The 17,093-nt window shown below is 39.3% G+C and overlaps 1 protein-coding gene across 1 annotated transcript in view; it reads left to right on the forward strand.

The window, feature by feature from the left end:
• The first annotated feature begins 1,533 nt into the window (after nt 1-1,533).
• The window catches only part of LOC107596287 (elongation factor 2-like), an 18,548-nt gene continuing 2,988 nt past the window's right edge, over nt 1,534-17,093 (forward strand). The window contains exons 1-10 of the mRNA XM_016286982.1: nt 1,534-1,638; nt 4,936-5,150; nt 7,678-7,859; nt 9,653-9,864; nt 10,084-10,262; nt 10,874-10,899; nt 12,766-13,148; nt 13,878-14,231; nt 15,194-15,376; nt 15,459-15,591. Coding sequence (XP_016142468.1) covers nt 1,636-1,638; nt 4,936-5,150; nt 7,678-7,859; nt 9,653-9,864; nt 10,084-10,262; nt 10,874-10,899; nt 12,766-13,148; nt 13,878-14,231; nt 15,194-15,376; nt 15,459-15,591 — 1,870 coding nt within the window. The 5' untranslated portion in view covers nt 1,534-1,635. The remainder of the gene's footprint in view (nt 1,639-4,935; nt 5,151-7,677; nt 7,860-9,652; nt 9,865-10,083; nt 10,263-10,873; nt 10,900-12,765; nt 13,149-13,877; nt 14,232-15,193; nt 15,377-15,458; nt 15,592-17,093) is intronic.

Raw genomic sequence — 17,093 nt, forward strand, 5'->3', positions numbered from 1 at the left:
TGTGTTCATGTGAGTGAGTGCAGGTACAACGGCAGGAGAAATGGCTTGAAGGAGATGAGATGGAATAGGATCAAGCGGACAAGTAGTAGGATGATTAGAAAGGATGAGTTTAGAGACTTCTGCCTCAGAGAGTGGATGTGAACGAGTATATGTTTGCTGGTAAGATGTGCTTGACAGATTGTGGTGTGGAAAACTGTGCACTGAGGTTTGTAATTTTATTAATGAAGAATGTGGCAAAGTCGTGAGCTGTTAAGAGTTGATGAAGGAGGGAGAGGAGGAGGACAAAGGAGGGAGGAAAATGTTTTAAAGAGCATACAAGAGTATGCAATTTTATATTATATAATTATATTATACAATTTATGTTCCTTTTAAGCATTTATATGTGCATGACTGTGACTTATTCTGTTACTTAACTATTAGACAGCTAAATTTCCTATTTAAAAATGTAGGTGTATGGATGTGACCATTTAATTATTTATTTACTTAAATATTATATAACTAATGTCTTAAATAAGCATTTATATGGGCGTCGATGTGTCTGTTTAGTTATTTATTTTCGTTTTTTCTTCCATATTTCAGTCACGCCAATGCTGCCAATGCTGTATTCCTCATGTGTGACGCGAGGAGGAGCCAAAGAAAACAGCGTCGCCTGTGCGTCATGACGCTACGCTGAAAGCGTGGCCGGAATATAAAAGCGCGCGGCGGCGTGACGCGTCCTTCTCCCCTGCCTGTTCCCGCCAGCGGAAGGCAGCGCGCTCTGCTGTAAAATCAGTGCCGAGTGAATCTTGAACCATCTGTCAAAATGGTACGTATCAGACGTATTATTTGATTCGATACAGTTGTGCAGCGAGCAGATTTCAATGTCTGATACGGTATTTCTGCGTTTAGCGGGATTTGCGGCAAAATGCGGGCGGGCACACTGAGCTAGTTGTTTACCACAAAACAAAATGGCTGCGGCGTGATTCATTTCCTAAAACGCTTTACAACTCATTGATCGTTTCTGCCTAGATTATAACTAGTTTATTAAATACTCCACGACCTTAACGCCTAATTTTGAGTCGTTCGGTTTGTTTTTCCGGCTCTTGTCAGGCCGGGCCTGGTTAGCATGCTAGCTAACCGTGCCACGTATTGTGCAAAGAATCGCGTGTTTGATCTGAAAGCCTCCACTATCGGGTTTGTAACTTCATATCCTAGTGTTTTAATTCCGTGGCTAGTTTCCCGTCTGCGTGTGATGGCCTGTGTGCGGTTTCAGTCGCTTTGCCTGCAGGTGTCGCGTGTGTTTCAGACCGGCTCACGGCGGTCACGGGTTGCGGGGTGTCCCGGATGTGCGGGTTATCATCAAAAGTTTGGTTTATATGGGCGTCGATGTGTCTGTTTAGTTATTTATTTTCGTTTTTTCTTCCATATTTCAGTCACGCCAATGCTGCCAATGCTGTATTCCTCATGTGTGACGCGAGGAGGAGCCAAAGAAAACAGCGTCGCCTGTGCGTCATGACGCTACGCTGAAAGCGTGGCCGGAATATAAAAGCGCGCGGCGGCGTGACGCGTCCTTCTCCCCTGCCTGTTCCCGCCAGCGGAAGGCAGCGCGCTCTGCTGTAAAATCAGTGCCGAGTGAATCTTGAACCATCTGTCAAAATGGTACGTATCAGACGTATTATTTGATTCGGTACAGTTGTGCAGCGAGCAGATTTCAATGTCTGATACGGTATTTCTGCGTTTAGCGGGATTTGCGGCAAAATGCGGGCGGGAAGAGGCCGGCTAGTTGTTTACCACAAAACAAAATGGCTGCGGCGTGATTCATTTCCTAAAACGCTTTAAAACTCATTGATCGTTTCTGCCTAGATTATAACTAGTTTATTAAATACTCCACGCCCTTAACGTCTAATTTTGAGTCGTTCGGTTTGTTTTCCCGGCTCTTGTCAGGCCGGGCCTGGTTAGCATGCTAGCTAACCGTGCCACGTATTGTGCAAAGAATCGCGTGTTTGATCTGAAAGCCTCCACTATCGGGTTTGTAACTTCATATCCTAGTGTTTTAATTCCGTGACTAGTTTCCCGTCTGCGTGTGATGGCCTGTGTGCGGTTTCAGTCGCTTTGCCGGCAGGTGTCGCGTGTGTTTCAGACCGGCTCACGGCGGTCACGTGTTGCGGTGTGTCCCGGATGTGCGGTTCATCAGCGGGTCCACATCACGCACATGGCCGTCTGTTGGCTTCCGGTAGGCCGTGAAAAGGGCGCAAGCGGTGAATATTTAATAAAGTATAAAAGATATTGCGTTTAACGCGGCTAAATAATTGCTGCCCGTTACATACAATCTCTTCTAAACAGGTGTCATGTTCAATATAAGTGTCACATTTGATATCTACATCTAAATGTCTAATCTGCGCACCATAGATGGCAAAATTCAACCTAAATGCGTCCTAGAAGTGTTGATGCTCTGCCATGTCTGCCAGTTTAATCATGTCACTCATCAGGATTGTCAAACAGGGTTCCTACGCAGTTTGTAAAAATATGGAATTTGTTTTTAGTCATTTCCAGGTCTGTAAGAGTATAGAAAAAAATATGCATTAGTTTTCTGTAATAGAAAATTATAAATTTAATTAATGTTTTTATGGTACAAGAAGTGTTTTGATGGCAGCTGTTTAGTGACTGAATGAATTCAAGGTGCACTTTTTCATTATGCAGAAAAATGATGGATTTCTCATATTCTTGGCATTATAGAGCCTCTAAAAGGATCTTTACAGAAATAAAAAAAAATACAGATTTTTGAGTGTGCACGAGAAGCCATTAAGCTTAGCATATAGGACTGCACACTGAGCCACTTAATGCACCATCAGCCCATTTCGCAGTGCGTTTATTTATTTTTGGTTGCCGCAGAGTACGTGTTAAAGCAGGCTTGAGGCCTAGAAATCTGACGTACTGCCCTAAAGGGAGCCAAATTTGGAACACTTTTTATTTTTATAAATACAGTACCAGTCTTTTTTTATAGACCATTGAACTTGGCAAATGGGATCATGCACACAGCCGGGGGGCTCTGTATGTCGTCACTTCAAGAAAATCAATTAATTCCTGAGAAAATAAAAATATTTACAGATGACTGCTAGGGCTGCACAATTATGCCCGTCTGCGTGTGATGGCCTGTGTGCGGTTTCAGTCGCTTTGCCTGCAGGTGTCGCGTGTGTTTCAGACCGGCTCACGGCGGTCACGTGTTGCGGTGTGTCCCGGATGTGCGGTTCATCAGCGGGTCCACATCACGCACATGGCCGTCTGTTGGCTTCCGGTAGGCCGTGAAAAGGGCGCAAGCGGTGAATATTTAATAAAGTATAAAAGATATTGCGTTTAACGCGGCTAAATAATTGCTGCCCGTTACATACAATCTCTTCTAAACAGGTGTCATGTTCAATATAAGTGTCACATTTGATATCTACATCTAAATCTCTAATCTGCGCACCATAGATGGCAAAATTCAACCTAAATGCGTCCTAGAAGTGTTGATGCTCTGCCATGCCTGCCAGTTTAATCATGTCACTCATCAGGATTGTCAAACAGGGTTCCTACGCAGTTTGTAAAAAATATGGAATTTGTTTTTAGTCATTTCCAGGTCTGTAAGAGTATAGAAAAAAATATGCATTAGTTTTCTGTAATAGAAAATTATAAATTTAATTACAATGTTTTTATGGTACAAGAAGTGTTTTGATGGCAGCCGTTTAGTGACTGAATGAATTCAAGGTGCACTTTTTCATTATGCAGAAAAATGATGGATTTCTCATATTCTTGGCATTATAGAGCCTCTAAAAGGATCTTTACAGAAATAAAAAAATATACAGATTTTTGAGTGTGCACGAGAAGCCATTAAGCTTAGCATATAGGACTGCACACTGAGCCACTTAATGCACCATCAGCCCATTTCGCAGTGCGTTTTATTTATTTTTGGTTGCCGCAGAGTACGTGTTAAAGCAGGCTTGAGGCCTAGAAATCTGACGTACTGCCCTAAAGGGAGCCAAATTTGGAACACTTTTTATTTTTATAAATACAGTACCAGTCTTTTTTTATAGACCATTGAACTTGGCAAATGGGATCATGCACACAGCCGGGGGGCTCTGTATGTCGTCACTTCAAGAAAATCAATTAATTCCTGAGAAAATAAAAATATTTACAGATGACTGCTAGGGCTGCACAATTATGACAAATCATAATTTTCGATTATTCCCTTGAAATTGTAATTGCAAGTATAGAAAAAAATATGCATTAGTTTTCTGTAATAGAAAATTATAAATTTAATTACAATGTTTTTATGGTACAAGAAGTGTTTTGATGGCAGCTGTTTAGTGACTGAATGAATTCAAGGTGCACTTTTTCATTATGCAGAAAAATGATGGATTTCTCATATTCTTGGCATTATAGAGCCTCTAAAAGGATCTTTACAGAAATAAAAAAATATACAGATTTTTGAGTGTGCACGAGAAGCCATTAAGCTTAGCATATAGGACTGCACACTGAGCCACTTAATGCACCATCAGCCCATTTCGCAGTGCGTTTTATTTATTTTTGGTTGCCGCAGAGTACGTGTTAAAGCAGGCTTGAGGCCTAGAAATCTGACGTACTGCCCTAAAGGGAGCCAAATTTGGAACACTTTTTATTTTTATAAATACAGTACCAGTCTTTTTTTATAGACCATTGAACTTGGCAAATGGGATCATGCACACAGCCGGGGGGCTCTGTATGTCGTCACTTCAAGAAAATCAATTAATTCCTGAGAAAATAAAAATATTTACAGATGACTGTGCTAGGGCTGCATGATTATGACAAATCATAATTTTCGATTATTCCCTTGAAATTGTAATTGCGATTTATTAATTATGATTATCACAATTTACATTGATGTTTATACCATTGTTTGATGCAAGTTTGGATGATGAATTTCAAATGCGTCTCCTCCAGGTGAACTTCACAGTCGACCAGATCCGTGCCATCATGGACAAGAAGTCCAACATCCGTAACATGTCTGTGATTGCGCACGTGGATCACGGGAAATCTACACTGACTGACTCTCTGGTGTCCAAGGCTGGAATCATCGCCTCCGCCCGCGCCGGAGAAACCCGCTTCACTGACACACGTAAAGACGAGCAAGAGCGCTGCATCACCATCAAATCCACGTAAGACGCCGGCGAATATCCAGGGACTTTAAGATCGCAAGACTAAATAAAATGCAGTTAAATAAATCTAAACGGTATCATGCATAAGGGAATTTTAAATGTGCATGTCTGTAAAAAGTGCAATTAAGTATATAAAAATTATGCATAACTAAATCTGGGAATATCAGGCTTTTTCCATATGCAGACCTATAAAATTGCAATTAAATGTAAACATTTTCATACATGACTGAACTTGTAAATATCAGGGGATTTTAAAATTGCCAGACTGTAAATATGCAGTTGAATAGATTGAATAGCATTGCCATGCATAAGTAACTTTGGAAATATCGGGATTTTTAAAATTGCAAATCTGTAAATAAAATCCAGATAAATAGACGATATAAATATCATGCATAACTCAACCTGACGATTAGAGGTCGACCGAGTGAGCGGTTTTTGCTGAATAATTGGCACCGATTGCTGGAACTATCGGCTATTGGCAAAAGTCCATGCCGATAGTTTTTCCGGGTTGCATCTGTTGCTGGGGCGGCTGTGTTCCGCGGGACACTTCAGAAGCGGATTTAAATCAGACCATGAGATGTGTACACATTATACTATAGTGCATGTTTTCGTATCATTGTAAAGTAATTAATTTGTTGACTAGATGATGATTTAGAGAAAGAGCAGCAGTTTGCTTTCAAGGCTGAAAGGATGCGAACATTAGTTTTACCTCAAGCGGTTAAAACAATGTGACTAAACGCACGCAAGTCCGACCCAAATGCATCCGGTGTGTGTGATTCCTGCGAGTCGTCCTAGACTCGACACTGCACTTTTGCCTGGCGTGACTAAGGGTGCTTTCACACTTGGTTTGATTGCTTGGTCCGAACCAGAGTTCGATTGTTCCCCCCTGCCCCTGCTGGACTGTGTTCACATTATATTTGGTTCGTTTGCGTCAAGCCAGCAGCTGTTTACCCCATTGCTTGGTAACGATGGAGAAAATGGAAGAGATGGAAAAAATCTCAGGAGAAGACGGCAAAATGCATAGCGTTGCTCTCTTTAATTTTATATTTGTGCTTTTGAACCATTGGTTTTGTTTTCAAAGCTTCAGTACATGACAGCACTTACGTCTGCCTTACGAATGTACTGACAATGCTCTAAAGAACTCTGAAGGCGAACAGAAATAAGATCTACAGCTCTCTGCTTGCAGCGCGTCAGTCACGCTAGTCAAGAAAGTGAGTGAAAAACACATTTTTATCAAATAATGTCATTAATAGCGGTTCACTACCGTGATTTGGTATGATTGTGTTCACATCAGCAGCGAACCATACCCCAGACCACTCTTTTTAAACTGACTCTGGTACAGTTCGCGGGTGCGCACCCGAGTTCGGAAGACCGCGTTCACATCATCCAAACGAACCGAACTCTGATGTCAATCAAACCCGGGTGCGCACCTAAAGTTTTAGTGTGAAAGCACCCTAACGGATTATAGTTTTGGTTAGATATTCAAGTGTTCTAAAATAGAAGCAAATAAAGTATGAGAGTAGACAAACTATCAATATGTATGTAATTTCAATGCTATGGCCTTTGTGTAGATATTTGTATATTTCCATCTGTAAGCATGACTGATGATACGAGAACACTTTACAATAAAAGTCAATTTGTAATGAATTATTAAAAGCTGTAAAAGTGTTGTTCCTGGTTAGAGTGTTAATTACAACATTTACTACATTTAAATGTTAAAGTTGCTTCTGTTAACATTAATGAACTAGGAACTACTAATTATCATCAATATATAATTAAGATTAATATTATTCATTTACAAAGCATGGTTCAGTACTGTTTATTGTAAAGTAGTATTTTAGTTTTCGTTGCGTATCCATTTTAAAAACGATCAGTTGATAAATCGGTATCCGTAAAATCAAATCGGTGGACATCTACAGACAATATCATAGAATTAAAATGGAAATTGTGTGAAAAGTGCAATCATATAAGATAAAAAAACAACATGCATGACTATAAATGGAGTTCAGAAGAGTGTTTGTGATATGCATGAAGGCAAAGGCTGTTTAACTGCATTTTCAGTGTTTTATGGCATTGAGTCATATAGTATTTATTCCTTTTTGTTAGGGTTGTAACTATATAGTCATAATATATCACAATGCAAAAATGCACCTGTGGTATGAAAGTTTAGACAATTTAATTGAACTCAAATATGGTAAATCCAGAAGGGCAAACATTTGAGCTTTCTTTCACTAATAAAAACAACCCAAAGTGCATTTAGTAAAACACACTATTTAAAACGTTAGATGTCTGTAGTGAGGGAAAAAGTGCAAGCAATATGTCTAACAGTCATTTACTTTGTATTTTCTTATATTTCTTATTCAAGTTTAGTTATCACTAAATAACCAATCTCAGAGTTCATAGTTGCCCCAAACAGCCAATCATCTGTGACATGCTCACAAGAACAAAACAAAAGCCAAGCCGAGTGTCTCATGTTAATGCACAAAGAGTTGGTTGTTGATTTCCCTCTGTCATGCCTCTTTCTCAGTGCCATCTCCATGTACTACGAGCTGACCGAAAATGACATGGCCTTCATTAAGCAGTGCAAGGATGGATCTGGTTTCCTCATCAACCTGATCGACTCTCCCGGCCACGTGGACTTCTCCTCCGAGGTCACGGCTGCTCTGCGTGTCACCGATGGAGCTCTGGTTGTGGTGGACTGTGTCTCTGGTAAGCTTTTTACTGTGGTTATACATCATACTGTCATTGATGTGGCCTTCATAGGGTTTATGCGGGTCTGAAGTCTCCCTTCCCCAAATGAATGCCTTAAATTGGACCAAAAGTCTTATATTTATGCCATTTAGTTATGACATTAAATAAATCAATAAGCCCCAAGAAGCCGTGGTTTACAGTGAATTTATAACGGCTAAGGGGCGTTGTTAGGCATGAAGCGGAGTGCCTAAAACTAGGGCTGTGCAATTAATCGCATGCGATTGTCAAGCGCACCTCGTCAGTAAAGCCAGTTCCGTGATTGGTAGTAAATCGCCATCACCTGCTTTCAGATGGAGCAGCATTTAATACACAGAGCCATAGTTCACTGACAATTAGGCAATATCACGTTCATAATTGAATGCGATTATGAACGTGATATTGCCTAATTGTCAGTGAACTACGGCACTGTGTATTAAATGCCGCTCCATCTGAAAGCAGGTGATGGCTGTTTACTACTAATCACGGAATCGGCTTTATAATAAAAATAAAATTCAAAATAAAACGGAGCAAATGAAGTGTAATGATATTAATAAAAACAGTATTCTTCCACCAAACAATGTAGCTCCTCAGAAACAGTTGTGGTTGCTACAAAGTGGTTGCCGAGCAACACACAAACGTTAGCAAAGGTATATGTTACTTTGTGACGTATGCATCCTTCGAATGCGACCTCCGGAGGACGCAGCCTTCTAAATGAGACACAGCTGTAGAGTCATTTACAACCGCTTCTCAGCCAATCAGAATCAAGGACTGGAACTCTTCCTCTGTATTGTCTTATTTTACAATACAAATATTTAAAGATCGTTAAATCAAGAAACGTTTACTTTAAGCAAAAACTCACTTGTTCAATTTCTCAGACTTTGTTTTGCATAAAGCAGGTATCTGTCAAAGGGACCATTAGATGTTTATTCTGGTTTTAATCAGACTAAATTCATTTTTAATCCGTTTTTCAGAAAACAAGATTTTGTGCTTGTGAAGATGTGCTTTAGCTAAGTAAATGCATCTTGATTTAAGAATCTTTAGACATTTGCAGTGGAAAGCAAACCAAGACAAATACTGAGGAAGAACAGCATTTTTTTTTTTTGCAGTGTTAAACCTATTTTCATGTTTTAGTGCTTGTGAGCAGAGGTATTCAAGCCTTTTATTTTATAAATGAGTTGGAAGTTTTTTCAAACCTTTTAATGTTGCTAATAATTCTTATTCTCCTTAGACACGTTTCTGTGAGTCTTAAAAGGTCTTAATTTGCCCTTAAATATTGCATACACTGCAAAAACACTCCTTGGTTTTTTGTCTTGTTTCTTGATTTAAAAATACTTTGATTTCTGTACTGGAGAACATTTAGTTGAGATGCAAAATGAAGAGGAATATTCTAGTTGAAATTGATCAAAATGAAGTGCATTTATACTTACACTGGGAACAAATATCTGCCAATAGAGTCAGAAAAATAAACTTGTTTTCCCTTTGAATTAAGTTTAAGACCCTTTTGGTTGATATTTGTTCATGTATTAATCATAAACTCACTTAATTGATTAATTTCTTTGTTTACACTTCCATTTATTCCTTAAGTCTTAAATTTGACTACTTAATACTTCAGAAGTTCGGATTTACATTTAGAGAATGTATTGTTGCCTTCCGTTTAGTCCTTCTCTGTACTTAGTCATAAAAAGCTCTTAAAGTTACCTTCATGAAACCCTGATATGATCTAAAATGCATTTATTGCTATTTACAGGACGTTAAATGTCTCTTTTGCTCAGGTGTGTGCGTGCAGACAGAGACGGTGCTGAGACAGGCCATCGCCGAGCGCATTAAGCCCGTGCTGATGATGAATAAGATGGACCGGGCCCTGCTGGAGCTGCAGTTGGCCCCCGAGGAGCTGTACCAAACCTTCCAGCGTATCGTGGAGAATGTCAACGTCATCATCTCCACCTACGGAGAGGACGAGAATGGACCCATGGGTAACATCATGGTGAGAACATGCTTTCGTTTGTTTATATGAAGTGGTAAAATGCTATGCGGTCTGTGAGGAGAAACCATGCACCACTCTGATTGGCTGATGAACAACTAAACACAATATCTGAGACCTACGCTGATCCTTCAGTGATTTCTGACCCGTTCAGAGCTGTAGTCTCATGATATCGGTTCCTTGAGCTGGACTACTTGTGCTCATCTCTCTGTTTTCTCTCAGATTGATCCAGTGATCGGTACTGTGGGTTTTGGATCTGGTCTTCACGGCTGGGCTTTCACTCTGAAGCAGTTTGCGGAGATGTATGTGGCCAAGTTTGCTGCTAAAGGTGAAGGTCAGCTGAGCCCATCTGAACGCTGTAAGAAAGTTGAGGACATGATGAAGAAACTCTGGGGTGACAGGTGAGCTTCATACCTGTAAATACAGTCTGTTCAGTTTAGCTGATAAAGTGAGCCTCGTCTTGAGCATTATTTTAGTAATTTGAATTAAACATCTGCTAGAAGACTTAAGCTCATACACTGCCATTTAAAAGATTTAAAAATATTTTTAATGCTTTCCAAAATTGTTTATTTGTTCAAAAAAGCTGTAATATTGTGAAATATTTTTATAATTTAAAGTAACCGTTTTCTATGTGAATATCTGTTAAAATGAAATTTATTTCTGTGATCAAAGCTGAATTTTCAGCATCATTACTCAAGTCTTCAGTGTCACATGATCTTCAGAAATCATTCTAAAGGTGTTTTCACGTAGTCTGCTTTAAAAGAACCAAACCCAGTTCACTTAAAGGGAACCAGCCGAAATTTAAAATTAAAAAGGAACTGTATGTAGCCTTTAAAGTGATTTCAACTTTTTTTTTTCCCCCAGATAAGAGTATTAAAATGTTTGTTTGCTCCAAATATATTGTAATTAACAAGCTGTATTTCATTGCTCAGGTTTAGTAATTATTGCTTTTCTAAAGAATTAAATATCATACCATGGTCTGTCTGAATGCTCTATTCTCATTGGCTGACAGGTGTGCATTGAAACGGTTTAATACAAGTCAGTTTAATCAGTGTTCTATATTAATGCGCTGCTTTCATTGCCGCGTGCGCACACAGATTGGAGATTGCGCAGCGCACACACGGAAACATTGACGAGCACACACTTGTCTACTTTATTAATATAATAGCTTAGATACTGAATCGCTATATTTCTCGGCAACGAGGAGGTAAAATTGCTGTTTTTGAAGTAACTAAACTTACAGGTTCACTGTGTGCAGTGAGATGCACAGATGCAACTTTCATCTCGCTCGCTCTATCGATAATTAACTCAAATCAATGCTATAATTCATGCATTCAAATAAATGTGATCTTACCGCACTACTTCATCTCGGTGTCTGATTTAAAGCGGGCTGCATACTAGATCTCTGCTGCGCGTTGGGTGGTTCTTTGCCACCATGTGTTAAAATAATTTAATGCACAGCTAGCTGTAGATTACATAAATGACAACAGAATTTTCTATTGTAGGGCTCCAGACTGCGACCAAATGTGTTTTTTTATGCCTGTGACTAAATTTTGTGAGTGCTCGCACTGGCACAACCACCGCGTTGCCTAACTCATAAGCCCTGCCATTTCTGTTGCATATGAGAAACATCAAATGAAACAAGCGTGTAACGAAACTGCGCTGTTCGTTTGAGCTGCGCAGCGCGGAACATATCAACTCGGACCAATAATTGAGCACAGCGTGAGAAAACTGGTCTGAGCTCAGAGCGGGTTTACTCGGGAGCCAGTGTTGATCTTGCAACAGTTACTGCACCGCGCTGCGAGATCCAGAGAGAAGCGTTTGAACTGCACAGATTTCCCTGTTATTAACGGATCAAACAGCGCTGCCGTATGTCAGAAATCCAGAAGTAATGACGTTAGCTATAACCATGCATTGTGTTGTGGCAGAAAGAGTTGAATGTTATTACATTATTCATTTCAGGGTTTGTACAACCTTTTGAGAGAGAAATTCAAGAACTTTAAAGCTCTAAAAATGATCCAGTTTATATATTTTTTTTTATATATATATGTATGCCCCACATAACCTTTCGGTCATGCCCAACATTTTTCTAATTTACATTAGATCTCTATCTTTAAGCCCTTTCAAGCTACAAGCTTTTGAAATCTTGATGTCAAAATCCAGCATTTTTCCCAAAAAAATCCTGGCGCCTAAAGGGTTAATAACTTCATGCCCGATTTATTTAAACATGCATTAAATAATGAAGACAACAGGTTAAGTACCAATATTAATGAATGTGCATGTGTATCAAAATAATTAAAGAATGTGTAGGCTACATTTATTGTAGAAATTGTATGTAAAAATGACAATTTGAGTCAAATTTATATAAAGCACAAAGATTATTGCGATTTATTGGATGGTTGGTGTGCTACAAGTAAGGACTGGGACAATCAATGCATTGCAAGCGGAAATGATTCTGAGATTTTCCGAAGGCATTGCGATTCTCTCTTGAATCGATTCTGAGCTTAGTTTTTAACAGCAGGTGGCACTGCATGCTTTAGAAATAGCCGTATTCTGCCTGCTTCCAGTTCATTTACACACGCACCACTTGAACCTAAAATCTATTCCAGAGAGAATCCCGATGCGTTCCGAAAATCTCAGAATCGATCCATGAATCGCGATGCATCGATTTATTGTCCCAGCCCTTCTAGAAATAATGTTTAGTGACTTTTTGATCATGCATCAACCGAAAACTGCACCGACTAAAAGATCTCAGTTCTTCAAAATAATTTATTTGCGAATTATTTGTATTTTTATTGGTTGTAATGATTTTATTGTCCCTCAAATTAACTTCCGGTTGCCAAACTTCAGTGCATCACTAATTAACGTGATCCCATAACTGTGTACCACCTTTCTGATGCACAGCATTTCTTTATTCCAGGACCATTTTGATGATGGGTCGTTACGTGGAGCCCATTGAAGACGTGCCATGTGGTAACATCGTGGGTCTGGTTGGCGTGGACCAGTTTTTGGTGAAGACCGGGACCATCACAACTTTCGAGCATGCCCACAACATGCGTGTGATGAAGTTCAGCGTCAGCCCTGTGGTCAGAGTGGCGGTGGAGGCCAAGAACCCCGCCGACCTGCCCAAACTAGTGGAGGGACTCAAGCGCCTAGCCAAGTCCGACCCCATGGTGCAGTGTATCATCGAGGAGTCCGGAGAGCACATCATCGCCGGCGCCGGAGAGCTTCACCTGGAAATCTGCCTTAAAGATCTGGAGGAGGACCACGCCTGCATTCCACTGAAGGTCTGTGCATCTTTAGCACTCGGCAGATTTTATTAGGACATAGAAAAACCGTTAGATTTTTATAGAGTTGTGTACATGATCCAAATTGTGTACAGTTCCTTGCACACTTGATTCAATCATAGATGCTTCGGATGAAATTACAATATAAACTAGAAAAAAAAAAAACATTTCGTGCCTGTCTGCAAAGAACTCGTTCCCTTGTTTTTAATTAATTCCTTCTATTAGTTCCCTCATTTTTATTTTGTATTTTTATCGTGACCAAGAATTAAGAATTGGTTCCCACTATTAATTAATTGGTACCCTTGTTTTAGTTGAATCATGGCCACAAACTAAGAATTTTTACTCATTCGTTTTAATCCGTTCACTCACTACTTTTAATTCATTCACTCGCTCATTTTAGTTTGCTCGGTTTTTCTTTGTTCACAGTTTTATTGGTTCTCTTGCTCGTTCATTCCCTCGTTTCATTTGTGACCATGAATTAAGAATTGGTTTCTCTTGTATTAGGTAGTTTCCTTTATTTCATTTGTTGAATAAATGCTAAATATATATTTTTGTCCATGTCATGTGGGGCTCAGTAGTTTAATTGCAAATACGTGATTTAAACTTGAGTTTTGAATGTTGAATCTGTATCAGTCATATAATAAAGCTTATGAAGCTGAAATGCCAATAAATTGAAATGCAGCCAACCAGCCATTCCTGATGTAACCCGTGTGTCTGGTTCTCCAACAGAAATCAGACCCCGTTGTGTCCTACAGAGAGACGGTCAGCGCAGAGTCAGACCAGATGTGTTTGTCGAAGTCCCCCAACAAGCACAACCGTCTGTACATGAAGGCCAGGCCGTTCCCCGACGGTCTCGCTGAAGACATCGACAAGGGCGACGTGACATCCCGCCAGGAGCTCAAGACCCGCGCTCGTTATCTGGCTGACAAATACGAGTGGGAGGTCACAGAGGCCCGTAAGATCTGGTGCTTCGGACCAGACGGAACCGGACCCAACCTCCTGATGGATGTGACCAAAGGAGTGCAGTACCTGAACGAGATCAAGGACAGCGTCGTGGCTGGATTCCAGTGGGCCACTAAAGAGGTGAGATGTTCGAAGTCAAACGGGGTTTGGTTAACGAGCCGTCCTCTTGATGTCCTGGCTGGTCTGTGAGGAGAAATCATGCACCACTCTGAAGAAGTGATCGATAACACCTACCATAAATATCTGAGACCTCCACGGACATGAGCGAGAGCCAATCTACAATATTGAGATCTGGTCATAAACTTTGAATTATTTAAAATGTTTTATTGGAATATTTTTATTCATTTAAAATGAAGTGCAATTAGATATAAATAATATAAACAATACGAGCCAATAAAAATAAGTATTAATTAAAAAAAAAAAAAATTAGCATTTTGCTGTTAGTATTTTGCTCTTGCTGTTATAATAGTGCTACAATTTTTTAATTATTTTTTTAATATAATAAAAAAAACAACCAATACAAATTTATTAGAATTTTTTATTTTTAGGTTTTGCCTTTTATTTTTATTTTTTTTTGTTCCTAGAAACCAAACCAATTAAAAATATATATATTTTGCTATCATACTTTTATTACTAAAAGTAAAATAGAATTAAAAAAACAAAATACACATTTTTAAAAAATTGGTTTGTATCTTAATTATATTTTTGTTTTTGGTTTGTTATTAATATTTGTATTAATAGCAACAAATACAAACCAATAAAGCGTTAATTTTGTTTGTGTACTTTGTAAGTTTTTGCTTCTTTTTTTTATGCTTTGTATTTTTCATAATAAAATGCAATGATAAAAACAATAAAAAAGGTCATTTTAATTGGTCTTTTTAGTTGTATTAAAATAAAATACAAACAATTACAGGGTATTAAATTCATTATTATTATTTTTTTTATAAGAATAATCCTTTATTTTTATTGTTAATATTAAGACTTGTGTTCCCTCCTTGTCCTTCTTGATGACTTTCTTGCTCTTGGTCACTGCTGTATTTGACGAATATTAAAGTTTTGATTGGTTTGGTTTCTCTGCTCAGGGTGTGCTCTGCGAGGAGAACCTGCGTGCCGTTCGTTTCGACGTCCACGACGTGACTCTCCACACAGACGCCATCCACCGCGGCGGTGGCCAGATCATTCCCACGGCCCGCAGGGTCCTGTACGCCTGCCAGATCACAGCTGAGCCCAGACTCATGGAGCCCGTCTACCTGGTGGAGATTCAGGTGAGACGCCTCGTTCTTCAGATGGACTTCACTGTGTAATCATCATCATCTTCAGGTGTGAGCATCTCTGTTCTCCTCTCAGTGCCCAGAGCAGGTGGTTGGCGGCATCTACGGCGTGTTGAACAGAAAACGAGGCCACGTCTTCGAGGAGTCTCAGGTCATGGGAACACCCATGTTCATCGTTAAGGCCTTCCTGCCCGTCAATGAGTCTTTCGGTAAGTCCTTTTAGTTCTGCTTCCATCCCTATCACATCTAATGAGCTTTTAATCCAGGGATTAAAGTTCCGTCGCTACGACGGATTTCTGTCAGTTCATAGACAGTCATCTACTTCATTCCTGAATGATTCAGCCGTTCGAATGAATCAATTGAATGAATGATTCAGTGATAAAATCAGTGACTTGCCGCCATTTTCATTTTTGGCATATAATTTCAGTTATTTGAATCATATTTCTGTGTTCAAAATGTTATATTTAAAACAATCTCCTTATGAATTTATTTGCACTCATGCTACCTCTGGGCCTCATGAGATGTCTGAATGTACCTACAAGCCACTTTTGTGTTCTTCTGTGCCACCTTTGTAGTACAAATTAATTTATCAATACTAATGGCATATGATTGGTAACTTATTTGTCTTCTACATTGTTTTAAATTAGAAATTTAAAAAAGATTATAAACATACATTTTTGAATTTGACAGATGAAAAGTCAAATCCGTCGTAGCGACGGAACTTTAATCCTTGTTAGTAGGGATGCACCGATACCACTTTTTCCAGTACTCGCCCGATACCGATACTTTTATTTTTGGTACTTGCCGGTACTGATACCAATATTTTTATTGCATTTGTAAATTTAAAATATTGGGTACAGAAACCAAAAGGGAATGTATAATGTTAGTTGGTTAACTTCATTTATCAAATAGATACAGTCAAACCAAAATGTATTCAGACACCTTCAACATTTCTCACATTATCAATTTAGTCGCTATAGTTTAGAAAATGGTAATAAAATATAACAAGAACTCTTTAAGAAGAGTTAAACTGAGTCAGAACAAATTCAGCTCGATTAATGTTAGATAACTTTGATACTGGAGGCCATCAAATTTGAGTGAAAATCATCAATCACTGGCGACCTTTCTCAAAGAATGCTGGTGGGGAAAGAGTTAAATGTCTCAAATCTATTCTTTATGGACTCGTTTATTGATAGTGCATTATTCAGAACAGTTATTTCAAAGCAGCTTCAGTAATCCACAGGAGAATGAGTGTGATTGCATCCATTGTGGCGACTTCAATGTCCGCTTATTCAGTTCAGTGTGGATTCAGCTCTACAGAAGACGACTGTCATTAATTCAGTTCAGTTCAAGTTGTGTCAGTGCCATCACATTGATATTTCTGAATATTAATCTTTTAACCCCATCTGGGCATTTGTCATTAAGCAGCAAGTAACCACTCGTTTCAGTCCAGAATCACTCTTGACTGATTCGGGCTGAGTTTGCAGTCTGGGTTGAAAGTGCTGAGAAAGCAGGACCGAACGCTGCTGCATGCAAAAGATAAACGGCAGCACGTCTTTCTATTGTGTCGTTCTCGCTGTCAGACAGCAAACATCCAGCGCAAGCAGTGTAGAAGTGATTCGTGAGCAACAGCTTTTGAAATCCATCTGTCGAGAGATCCAAATCTGCCTGGAGTGATTCCCGACCCACTGAATCGGTATAAATTACTGGC

The sequence above is a fragment of the Sinocyclocheilus grahami genome, unplaced genomic scaffold (genome assembly GCF_001515645.1).
Source record: "Sinocyclocheilus grahami isolate Dianchi unplaced genomic scaffold, SAMN03320097.WGS_v1.1 scaffold216.1, whole genome shotgun sequence".
In the NCBI taxonomy this organism is placed as follows: Eukaryota; Metazoa; Chordata; class Actinopteri; order Cypriniformes; family Cyprinidae; genus Sinocyclocheilus; species Sinocyclocheilus grahami.